Below are 12,627 nucleotides of genomic sequence, written 5' to 3'. Positions count from 1 at the left end.
GAGAGAAGGAGGTAGGAGTTGAGAAGGGAAAAGAACAGAAGGAAACAGAAAGAGAAAGAAAATAAGCAGAGAAACCATTAAGAATGTGCTAAGAAAACATTAAGGGTGGAGCCGGGGAAGGAATAAAGAAGAGAGACAGGACAAATCGTTCCATTGTTTGGAGAGATACAAATCAGGAAGACACCCAAGACAACTGACATTTCCAGCCTGACTTGAAAATAGGAACCTAGAAAAAAAGGAGAGGAACACAAAGTTGTTTCAGGAAAGCAGCTAACAACTTTACTTCTACACGTGTTGACTTTGAGATGCCAGATGGAATATTGAGGTGGACCTATTGGAAAAGACTCTGATGCTGGGAGGGATTGGGGGCGGGAGGAGAAGGGAACGACAGAGGATGAGATGGCTGGATGGCATCACCGACTCGATGGGCATGAGTTTGAGTGAACTCTGGGAGTTGGTGATGGACAGGGAGGCCTGGCGTGCTGTGATTCATGGGGTCGCAGAGTCGGACATGACTGAGCAACTGAACTGAACTGAACTGACCTGACCTGTCCGTCAGCTGGAAGAACAGGTCTTAGAATAAGCTACTGTTTATTGTAAGATTCCCAATATGTTACTGAACACATGAAAGAATGCATGTGCTCTTTGAAATCAACAGGTCATCTAAATATTAAAGGAGCAATGCTGGAGAAGTAGAATTCCTAAGTTCCTCACAGTAGCCCCAACTTACTTTGCTTTTAGGATCCAGACACTTCACACAGCTCTGACCACATGATGGGGAATGACACGAATTAGACATGCTAAGGGCATTCTCTGCCTCCACACCCATTCCTATACTTACTTGTAGGCAAAGAATAAAACCTAATTACACAACTTTAAAAACATGGAAACTGGATCCATCTCCTTAACATTGAATCTTCATAGAAAAACCAACCTAAATTGTGCCTCATAACCAGAAGAGGGGAATACAACTCTGAGACCAACTATTAACTCATAAATTCCTAAAAATAAGTCCTTCAAACAAGGGGAATATGAAGTAAATCAAATACATGGACAAAGTATCCCTAAAATATGGGGATAAAAGACCGCATCCTTAATTGATGAAATCAAAATTTGGCCCTTACGCACTCTATCAGAAGTATTTTCTGTAGCCAAAGTACCAGTGAAAAAAGTAACTGAAAAAAGACATATCAGCAAAACTCATTATCTTTTCAATGATTTCAACTATAAGCTAGTAAGTTCAAATTAAAGCAGCGTCACACTACAGAGACTGGATAAGAGACCATCACAAAGTCCCCAAATTCAGAGTCCCGCAAAATCGATGAAGTCCCCAAATTCAATGTGACTCAGAGAATATGTATCAAACAGCCCTCGTGTACCATCTTGTATCTCCTCCCTTGGCCTGTTTGCTTTTCTGGTTGGAGTAAACTCAGTCTTACAGTTGAGAAGGCCTTATATCTTAGTGGTTGTCAAGATAGTTTTCTGTAGCCTACTTACCCTGGTTTACATCTCACTGACCCACTTCCGCAACTCTGTGAACCTGGGCAGGTTACTCTCCTCTATGCTTACTCCCTCCTTTTCTAAAACGGACATAATGGTAGTGTCAACTTCAAGGGTTTTTATGAAGATGAGCTATTTAATACATGTACAGAGCTTAGGTCTATATGCACATGTAAGAAACCCTTAATAAATGCTAGCTATTATTAGGACTGAATCCAAAATTGGGGGAAAAAACAGGGCATACATGTAGTTTTGATTATATAAGCTAAAAAAATAAAAGAAGGATTGGTCAAATTTAAAGTAATACAGAAAAATAAATTTTACATTTGATTTTCAATTAAAATTAAACAAGGTCTTCTTCGATATTCTGAACATGCTTAACACTGACTTTAAGCTTTAGAATCCTATCATGAAGAATTCAAGAGGTCTAAGGGCTAATGATTCTCAGAAACAAACTCCATAAAGGAAATCAGAAAATGAAAGAGAACCGCTCTCCTTCTCCCAACTTTCCTGGGGTTAGTACACTCCATATGTATCTGTGTCTCCAACAGCTGTGTGTATGCTGTAATTACAATGACCCAAGAAAAAAAAACACTGAATAATCTGCTGACTTGATATGGCTAGCAGAACATGCCATTTGGGGATAAAATTTTTATTAAGAGTTGAATAATGCTAAATTTGATTGAATGCACAGATAGCCACGATTCCTTCTTCTAAACATTCTGCCTAGAGAGAAATACAGATATTCAAGAAAGTGATACATGTTCTCCAAACGATAGCAAATAAACTGAAAATCCAAGAAGGGTTGACATTTATCAGGCTGACCCTCCTATAACAAAGCCCAATGGACATTTAACCGTCATGCAGGTAAAAGGATTAGTGAAAATGGTCAAACTATTCTATTCCACCTGGGTGGCTACATTATCCAGCTCAGCTATCTTCATGATGAAAATAACCTGGTAAATGCCAGGACTTTGCTTTGCTTTTACGGCCTTAGGTTGAGCATATGTTTTATTTTGCACACTTTATTACTTGTTAAACAGACAAAGTCCTGAAAAATAAGTATGGCTTCACAGACCAAACACTCTGTACCCTAGAGAGAATCTGAAGTGACTCAAGTCTCATTCACCAGTTTTTTTTTTTTTTTAAATGCAATTGTCCTCAACTCAGAAAAACAAAGCAAGAGAACCTCCTAAGCTCCACAACTTCCCTCTTGCTCCAGATCAAAGGAAACAGAAGGCAAATAAATAAATATTTGGAGGTTAAAATTCAAGAAAAGTCAAAATCGACCAAAATGAGATGAATGTTCTCTGGATTTTTCTCTTTTTTCCCAGACCAAACTGTAATCCCCTGTTCAAAGGAGTGTATGGGAACATGTTAAGAATCTTATAAAGCTCATAGAGTTAAATATGTTGAAAATACAAATACAAAAGATGACTTCCTAGCTTGAAAATCTGTTCTTCTTGCTTCTAACATGACATACTGTGCAACTCTGCTAAAAATATATTTATAAAACAGAAACATAGTGCTCCTAGCTCAAACACTAGACAGTCACTGAGATTCTTCTGCTAACCTTAAAAATTTCATTCAGGGTTAAAATGAATTTAATAGCTGGCATCCTGTAGCTCCCTTCTTAGAGGCCTGAATAATGCAGAATAACAGGGAAGGTTTCCTAATATGCAAAGGCAACATATACATCATGAGCATTTATAAACTTGAGCTAGCCTAAACACTTTCCCGTGGGAAGCACAACTTGACAAGACTCTGACTTTTATAACCTGATCTGAGGGCTAAGAGCTCCCCCATAAAGATGACGCAAACACCCTAATGCACCGCACATTAAGCCCCAATGAAACAGCAACGTCCATGTTTAACAACTCAGGCCTCCACTCAGCAATGGTTTAAATATAAGCATAATAAAGCAGATTAAAAAGAAAGAGGCTGTAATTACTTTTAGAAGAACTCAATCTCTTCTCCTATTATTGGTGAGCCTTAAAGGCTGAACACAGGTAGCAAAAATCACATAAAGGGTTGCATCCATCATGTTGCATCCATTATTTTTAAAAATTTAAGCATAGTAGTCGATAAAACATGCAGGGGAAATTTAAAAATTGAGAAAATAACATCCTGGTCTAGTCTATGAGTCTTAAGCTAGCCATTATATCTTTCCTTGTTTCTTCTTGGAAAAGATCAATATTTTTCTTCTGATTTCAGGGCTGGGTATGCTACCTCACGGTGTGGGAGGGGCAGGGGGCAGGAGGGATCTGAATTCAACAGGTTCAGAAATGCCTGTCCTGATTTTATGATGAACCTTTGAAATGATGTCCATTATCTGGCTGCAGATTTTTTGATTATGAAGGAGAAAAAGACATTCTTATTTGACATTCTTTTTTTTTTTTTTTTTTACAAATCTGTAATTCCTTGACTTCATGATGTATAATAAAGTTTATACAGAAGTGGATATGGTCAGTTACAAACATGTCCAAACTTCAATTATTAAAGCCAAAGAGATGTCAAATAATCTGAACTTGAAACTAGAAATCTTCAAATTTGTTTCAACTGTATCTTTTTCCCCCAACCCTATGTATCATGCTTGCACTCAGGTCAGTTCAAATTATTTAAAACCATCCATGTCAAACCAAAATATAGATAGATCAAAGCCACAGAGTTCTTAAGTCCTCTATTTTTGGCTTCTGTTCCTTTTTTTTTGGCCTAAAATGTCATAAATCTCTCATTAACCACCAACTGTCCTGAATGTTAAAAAAAAAAAAAAGTTAATTGAAAAAGATGAATGAATCGCTCATCTATTACTTCAACTGGTTTAAATTACAGATTGATGTTAATAATCCCTGGAATGAAATGACTATTTGTCTGTAATCCTCATATTTACCAACATCTTTCTATCAGAATACACACAAGCCATTAATTTGGTATCAATTTCTGACAAAACTGCATTAAAGAAATTCTACAGTCAGCATTTTACTTCCTACAGCTTTTAGTCTCCACACAGTTCACGTGCCAAGGAAAGAACCTCTCAAATGGCATTTCAGCAACACAAACATATGTGGATGAAAAGGGGTAGGGGGCGGAGTTCAGATGTGCTTTTATTCAATGTGTGCATATAGGGAAGCTCTCTGATATTTATTTCAGCATAAAAATATTAATAAGTTATTTATCTTCAGACATGTTTCTACATCAACATCTGGTGTGTGTATGAAGTATTCAAGATTAGCATTTGGCCTAAAATACATTCAGTGGCCTTTTCCCAAACTGAAGAAAGTTAACTCTCATTAGGCTGGTTTCTCTCTCCAATCATTTCTTTGAAAGGATCATCCACTTTTTCCATAGATCGCTGTCTCCTATTTTTAACCTATTATTTCTCTTTGGGAGGGGAAAAAAAAATGATTTTAACAAGATTATCTCCTTGCATGTGATCTCCTACCATTTCTGTCTTCTTTACTGGGCGCTGCCGCAAGGATTTAGGAGACAGCAGAGTCTAGGATCAGCTGTTTTATTTCTAGTTCTATTAGTTCAAACTCAGATAGCTCCCACATCTGTTTTATTTCTAAAATCACTGCCCAGGAAAAGTGTCCAGCTCATTCTACCCAAACATAAACTTTACTATAAATAACCAGGAACCTAACAAATAACTGTTTGGGGGAAATGGAAGTGTGTTTAAAAATCTGAATTCTTCCAAACTATAGGCCCTTAGTAATCTTGGTTTCAGAGCCTTCCTGACAGCCAGGATCAGCTTTCCTTAGAAGTTGTCCCCAGAGTGAACAAACTGAAACTCTGACCGGAAATCCAGGTATTAACATCATATTCCTCGCTAATTGTAAAACACCATTTCACATACTAACATTATTCACTTCTAACCCTTTTATCTAAGACACGTATTTGCTTTCCAATCATAGTTTGACAGCAGAGTGTATCTGACATAAGACAGTGAAATGATCTTTAATAAGACAGCAGTTCAAAGCATGTAGCTTTCATGCATAATAACTATGTTGGCTTAATTTGCTACGCCACAGAAATCATTCTATTTGTGGAAATTCACAAAGTAAGATGGAATTTTTAAGAGCGCTTTCCAAAGATGAAACTGGATTTTTTATATCTTCTTTATTTCTCCCTTAAAGTGATAAGACTGCCATTCTGACATTTTTAAAGGACGTGGAAATTTCTCTTCTGATCCCTCTTAAGAGCATTGCAAAATATATTCACTACCTGTTATATATAACCCGTTATCCTGCCTTTCTTAATTGGCACTAGGTCAAAAGAGAGGTCTAGAACAAATGTGTTATAACTACTGAGTTGATAAAAATAACTGATATTTTCAGGGATTAAGGAGGTCAAATAAAGTGTGATGCGATTTCATTAGTTCTCCGGTACTTCTTCTAATCACTCCTGTAGAAGGTTAATATTAAACCTAATATGTTTTGAAATCCCTGGCCTAATAATACAATAAAAATCTACAGACTGTAACAGAAACTAATACACTTTCTCAAGCTGATCATCAGTGTCAACTATACTAAAATTGCTAAAATGAAATGAATACATTACTTAAGTGTCCGTTCTGCATTTCATTCTATTTCAAATGGTGGATTTTTTTTTTCATCTCACATATGCCATAAACTAATACAGAGGGCAGATCAAAAAGGTATGCCATTTTTAATAAAAGTAGAAATCTAAATTACTACTAAATGCTTTCATAAATTGCCATTTTCCTTAAATACAAGAAGGAATGCTTTACTGGTCCTCACCAAGGTCATTCTGGTATCCCTAGTACTTACAATCACATTGACTTCTTTCTGAATCAATGTAAAATTTTATTTCCAAAGTTTCATTTGCAATTATGTTGCTTTTAAGTAGTACATCTCTGCACTCACCAGTGTGAGCCAGTTCTGGTCCAGTTTAGCGTAAAATCAAATCCTCATCCAAGACACAAGAAAGACTCTCCTTGAAGGAAAGACTCTCCCTGAAGGAAAGACTATAGCCAATTTTTATAATCTCCAACTAGAACAAAGCATGAATTACTATCATGTTGAACCATAAAGATTAGTGCCATTTTTGGAAGACTCTGAAAACATCAAATTACCATGAAATATGTCCAGAAATATGAAGCCTAGCTAATTCCATGAAAAGACTTCTCCCAGCCTAATAGAAATGTTGGGATTAGTTTCCATGATGAGAGGCTAAAGATAACTCTTGAACACACATTTGGATCAAACAAATGTGTCTGTCTCTTCTGCTTCATCAAGCAGGCTACCCCTTCGATACTGGGAGCTTGACTTTAACATGCATGTAAGATTTCACATTTCATTACTGACAACTTTTTCTGTACAAAGAGATCACAATACAAAGCACAAACCTGTACATCATAGGTCCCGTTTAGTAAAACAGGCCTTGAGGAACTGATGTCCTGCAACACACCAGAAAGCACAGATCGGTTGACTTTCTGGAAGTCTTTGGAATGGCTGAACTGCACCATATTATGAAGGGCCAAGATTTTGCTGTCCAGCTCAGCATCCTGCCTGGTGCGGTTATGCAGTCCTAAGTGATACTTTCGGAAGTGCTTAATCAGATCTGTGGGGTCGTTGCCATAGTAACCGTATCCACAGATATTGCATTTAAAGTCCTGAAGCTCTGGAGACAGAGGTGCCGGGTCTGGGTTGTCATTAACCAGTACGTCGGTTTTCGATTTATTCAGTCTGACACCCCCATCTGAAGGCACTTGTGGGTTTTTTGAGGCCACTGAAACTGGGCTTGAGCCTTGACAATTGGCTTGACCACTCTGCACTTGCCCTGTTTCCTCTGTAGCCTTCGGTGACATCTTCTGATCTTCCTTCATCTCCAGTGAGTCCCCTGATGGGGTGCAGGCCATATCTTGAGGGTCATCTGCCTCTGCTCTTTGAGGAGACTTCAAGGGCTCACAGACTCCCCCAGCAGCTGGAGAAGAGAAAGCCAACATATTTCTCTCTGTCACCTCATCATGTGAATAGGAGGGAAGGTTTCCTCCCTTACTGGAGTTTTCATAATTAAAGCCAGCCTTCTCACTCAGGACTGAGCTTTTCAAGTCCTTCTTGCTGCTAGAAGATGGATCCTGGACATGCAAGCTATGTTCCTCCTTATTATTTAGTTCTGTAGCATCACTCTGATCCGTATTTTCTGACATCTGATCTGCAGAAAATTCTTTGTTCTTTCCAGGTCCCTTGCTTTCTGTACCGACAGGCTCCAGGGTCTGACCCTCGCCTTCACTAGCAATGTTTCTCAGAGGGGGGTTCTTTTTCCGGACCATATCTGTAAAAACACAAGGGAAAGGAAGATACAGGGTTATTTGAAATTTGCAGGCATGTAATCTAATCGAGAACAATTTCCTTACTCTATTCAAGGCTTTTTAAGGCACAGAACAAAAAATTGTCTAGGAAAAAAAAATCAGTTTTAAAAATAGCAAAAAACTGAAACTGAAGCCAACAATTTACATTTAGAATTATTTTTGTCACAAAGGGTGGCTCATTTATTACTTTAAAATGATTTCATGAATATCAAGGTATTAACTATTATTACTAGCTCTATCCTTCCTATAAGTTAATCTTGCCTACCAATTACATTTTTTGCTCAGTTTCTTTCTTCAGTTAGAGTTGATAGATAAATGTATCTATATTTATCCATGTTATATACTATGTGTAATATGTACACGTTATGTTTATAGAGTATATATAGTTGTTTATGTTTACAGAATATATATTTTGTGTTTATTTATATGATATGTATATGTGTATATAAACAACTATAAAGTGAAACTAGATACTGTTACACACTGCACAACCAAGATATAAATATAGTTTTAACCAAAATATCCTCAGAGTCGAAAGACAGAAAGAGCATGTTACAAACAAAGTGAAAAATGCCTCTTTACTTTTAGGAAAGGAGGATAACAAACGTTTCATCTCTACCCTACCGATAAATTATGTTAAGCCCCCTTTTGAGGGGGCTTGCCTGAAAGAAGGGGGACCTGGTAGACATCAAAGTGACCAGGCTGGGCTTTGCTAGTACTCCATCCAGCATGATGGAAACCTAACTTAAGGTTTCCAGGCACAGTGTGGTGGAAACAATACCCATCCCACCATTAGGAACTCAATGGAAATTGACTAAAGTAAATATTCAGTTGAACTATGTGACATTGTCATTCTGGCAAACTGTTAGCAGTTGCCTATGGTACACCTTCACACGCTAGCAAAACCGTGCCTTCAGGGTCCACAGAAGAAAACGGTGGGGAGTATAATGAGTCAGAACTCTTAAGGAGTTATGTCTAAGGAGCTAAGAAACAAACTGTATCCTGTCAATAGAAGAATGCAGCAACAAAGCCTTGAGGAGAACTGATGTTCATGGCTTGTGTTCCTAAATTCTCCAACCAAACAACTGAAACAATTCTGTAAGCCATCACCCCAACTGTCTCTCAGAAAAATTCACCTGTAGACTGACCAATAAACCAAGCCTTCTTTACTAGCTGACGCTACCACAAGGGCAGATTTAAGACAGATAGTTACATCATGATTATCCAAAATGTCCTCTACTGGAGAATCCAAATCCACAGCACATTTCAGTTGTTCTCACGTATAATTTCTCACAAGTGCAGAAGAACCACACTGGCTTTGGATATGTGGGTAAATCTTTGCTTGTGAAAAGCCGCTTATGCAAAATTTTTATAATAGGAATCACTGAACCAAGACAATGCACTAGATAGAATAAGGAATTGGTTAGAAGGTAAAAATTCACCTTCTTGAATAACGTCACAAACAGTATAACTGTACTTAAGAGAATACACTGCTTTTCTTACATGCCAGAAACATCAGTCATCAAATATTCATAGACTCTCTCACATAGAACAGTAACAACCAAAAGGAAAACAGCTACTTATAGGATGAAAGGCTGCAGTTTCAAGGGAAGGTGATAGTCATGAGCCATGTAAGCCAGCCTGGCATGGGGATAGCGGATGGAGTGTGGTCTTTACCTTGGTGTCACTACCACTAGCTCCTAAAGTTACTAAGCCATGTAACCATCGTTAAAAAAAAAAATGGAACACTGGTTAAATAATTTATCTTATAACATTTGCATTTTAATGCCTCGTTTGTTGATGTTGACATTTTAGGAGACTTCTATTTTTCTGTCAGAAAAGACAGTGCTTGGGAACTTGTGCCAATGAATGGAAGACTGGAAGGCAGTTTCACTGGTAGTCAACTAAGAAGGAAAGAAAAAAAAAAGAATAAAAGGGACGCTTGAGAAATTAAAGGGACGCTAGGGCCTAAAATATAAGAGTCTGAGTAAAAAATATACTGCTTTAACTTGACCTACAGAAAAGGAAATCCGAATTTACAGAGTATCAGCCATTCCCACATACAAAAATGTGATGATCGGGTACAGCATCAGGCCTTTCCCTCCAGAATTTCCTGTTTGTTTTTCCATTGGATTTAACATTGCTTCCATCATATAAATAAAATCCAACAGTGATGCACCAAAAATGACATAAATACAGCTATATGGAAAAGATAAAAATCTATATGAAAGTCAGGATTCATGAAGAAAAGAGGATGAAATAATCCAATTCATTAAGATTATCCTTCCATTAAAATGAAAAGAAAATGGTTTATTTTGTTGTTGTTTAATCACTAAATCATGTCCAGCTCTTTTGCAACCCCACAGACTGTGGTTCACCAGGCTCCTCTGCCCAAGGGATTTCCCAGGCAAGAATGCTGGAGTGGCTTGCCACTTCCTTCTCCAGAGGATCTTCCAGACCCAAGGATCGAACCCATGTTTGCTACACTGCAGGCAGATACTTTACCGCTGAGCCACCAAGGAAGCCCCAAAATGGTTTGTGCCCACATACCAAGGTCAAGGAGATGAGAAAAACAGCGAGATCTTACTAGCAATGGAACTAAGATAAACATTTATTAGAGATGAACAGATAACAATGTGCTAATAATTGAAAAAATTAATGTATTTTCCCCCAAAATACATGGATCTTGCTGATTTATTATCATCATGAAGAAAAGTAATTGGTTATAGTTAAAAAACTATTCAACAAGCATTTATCTTGATTAAGAGACAATATGATTTGCTTAAATTATCATCCTTCCAAATTTCAGTGCCTTCTTCCACCCAAGAACAAACCTTTACAACTCATATGAGTCACTGAATAAAGCCCTTAATAATATACATTGCAAAGAATGTTAAACTGCTAAAACTTCAAACAAGCATCAGAAAGGTCACTTAGTTTTGTTTTGGTTTTTTTTTTGCTGTGGAGGGAAGGGGCATGTTCTTTTTAGTTGCTTTAAAAAAAAATCATGGTTAATTTAGTTGACTACACTTTGAAGTAGTTACAGAAAAAATAATTTTTTACTGGAATGATATCACCATAATTTTTCAGAATGACATATTATGTAAATATAAGCACATTTGCAATACTTTTAAGTGGAAGAAACTCCCCTAGCAACTCATAAGTTAGATACCATAAGACTAGACCCACCCTCAAGTTATTATCTCTAAGACAAATAACAGATTGCATGACGTTGTACTGTGTGCCAAGAACTTTTCCAGTTAACATTTTCACTTGAAAAAATAGATCACATACTTGTAAAATCATACCCAGCATTGACTTCATAAGGCATGTGGCTTTAGAGTGCTTTTTACAATTATTAATTCTATTAGTCAACTAGCAGGAGGGCTAATGCAATTGTCTTAGAAGATGCTCAGAAGACACAGAAGACATTTTGAGAGCTGATCTGTACATCTGCAAAACAAAACAAAAAAATATTTTCCTTCCTAAATGATGTAAACATATTTGAATGAATCACACCTAAAATACATTAATATGCCAGCACCACAGGCTGCTTGAAAGATACCTGATAAAAGCAGGAGCAAAGCTTGGGCAAGATTTTCTCCCTCCGCTGGGTTTTAATAAAGCAGCAGGAGAAGGAGGAACATGATATAAAAGATTACAGAAGTCATTTTCACAGCTGACTGTGATGTTGGCAAAATTAGTTAAGCTCGAACTCCCCCTGAAACCTAAGAACCACAATACTTACCTATACTGGGGTGGGGATAAAACATCTTAATAATTACAGAGGGGATCTGCTCTGGAAAAGATACAAAGTACACCTGCCAATGCAGCACAGTCACAGCTAAAGACAGGGAGTGGTACCCATTACAGTTTCCTCCAGATTCGTAGTACCAGGGTATACATACCATGAGGCTGAGAAGAGAACTATTTCAATGTCATAAGGAATTCTGTATCAGATCTAAGTACACCTTACCAAGAGTTACAGAAACGTTACACGTTATGTGTCACCTTTTTATCTATTTTGTGTTATATTTTCATTTTGATAAATAAGATTGTAAAGCTATGACTGAACCAGCATTTAACCATCCTTATATCATCATTTTTAAATTGTCTGAATGAAAGTATTGAGGTAGGGTCATAATATAATTGAACAGATATACTGTGTGTGTGTGTGTGTGTGTTCGCGTGTGCATGCACGCATGTGAATGCTAAGTCACTTTAGTCTGTACTAGACTCTTTGCAACCCTATGGACTAGAGCTCAACAGGCTCCTCTGTCCATGGAATTCTCTAGGTAAGAATATTGGAGTGAGTTGCCATGCCCTCTTCCAGGGGACCTTCCCGACCTAAGAATCGACTCTGTGTCTCTTGAGGCTTTCGCACTAGCAGGTGGGTTTTTACCACTGGCGCCACCTAGGAAACCATATATATATATATATATATATATATATATATATGTATAATCACATCAGTGTACCTTAGTCATCAGTTTTGGCAACTCTTAAACTTTTCATTCTATTACACAACAATATTCCTCACACTGACTCCCACAAAATTTCAAAATGCCAATCAAAGTAGGTCCAGTATAGACAGTCATTTAGACAACAGGGTAATATATGAATAAAAAGTGAATGGACAAAGAAGCTGAAGAATCTGAATGAGCACTACAAAGCTCAAAAGTGACAACTTCAGTCCTCTATTTAATTATGAGATAAAAACTGACCAGGGAACTGGATAGGGATGCGGAGGGTGATAGTGAACATTCCCATATTTACATCACTTTCCACCTATA

The 12,627-nt window shown here is 37.4% G+C and overlaps 1 protein-coding gene across 8 annotated transcripts in view; it reads right to left on the bottom strand.

Moving 5' to 3' along the window:
* Positions 1 to 12,627, bottom strand: part of TRPS1 (transcriptional repressor GATA binding 1) — a 279,514-nt gene that overhangs the window by 214,829 nt on the left and 52,058 nt on the right. For 4 of the 8 annotated variants that reach the window (XM_070802763.1, XM_070802762.1, XM_070802764.1 and 1 more), the window contains exon 2: positions 6,869 to 7,797. In XM_070802763.1, the coding sequence (XP_070658864.1) occupies positions 6,869 to 7,795 (927 nt within the window). In that variant the 5' untranslated portion in view covers positions 7,796 to 7,797. Of the gene's footprint in view, positions 1 to 6,868; positions 7,798 to 11,128; positions 11,288 to 12,627 lie in introns of all 8 variants that reach the window. The other 4 variants (XM_070802758.1, XM_070802760.1, XM_070802759.1 and 1 more) reach the window with 2 other exon arrangements.

This window comes from Bos indicus, chromosome 14 (assembly GCF_029378745.1).
Source record: "Bos indicus isolate NIAB-ARS_2022 breed Sahiwal x Tharparkar chromosome 14, NIAB-ARS_B.indTharparkar_mat_pri_1.0, whole genome shotgun sequence".
Classification (NCBI taxonomy): Eukaryota; Metazoa; Chordata; class Mammalia; order Artiodactyla; family Bovidae; genus Bos; species Bos indicus.
Note: the sequence above shows the minus strand (reverse complement) of the source record. Positions and strands in the feature narration are given on the sequence as shown.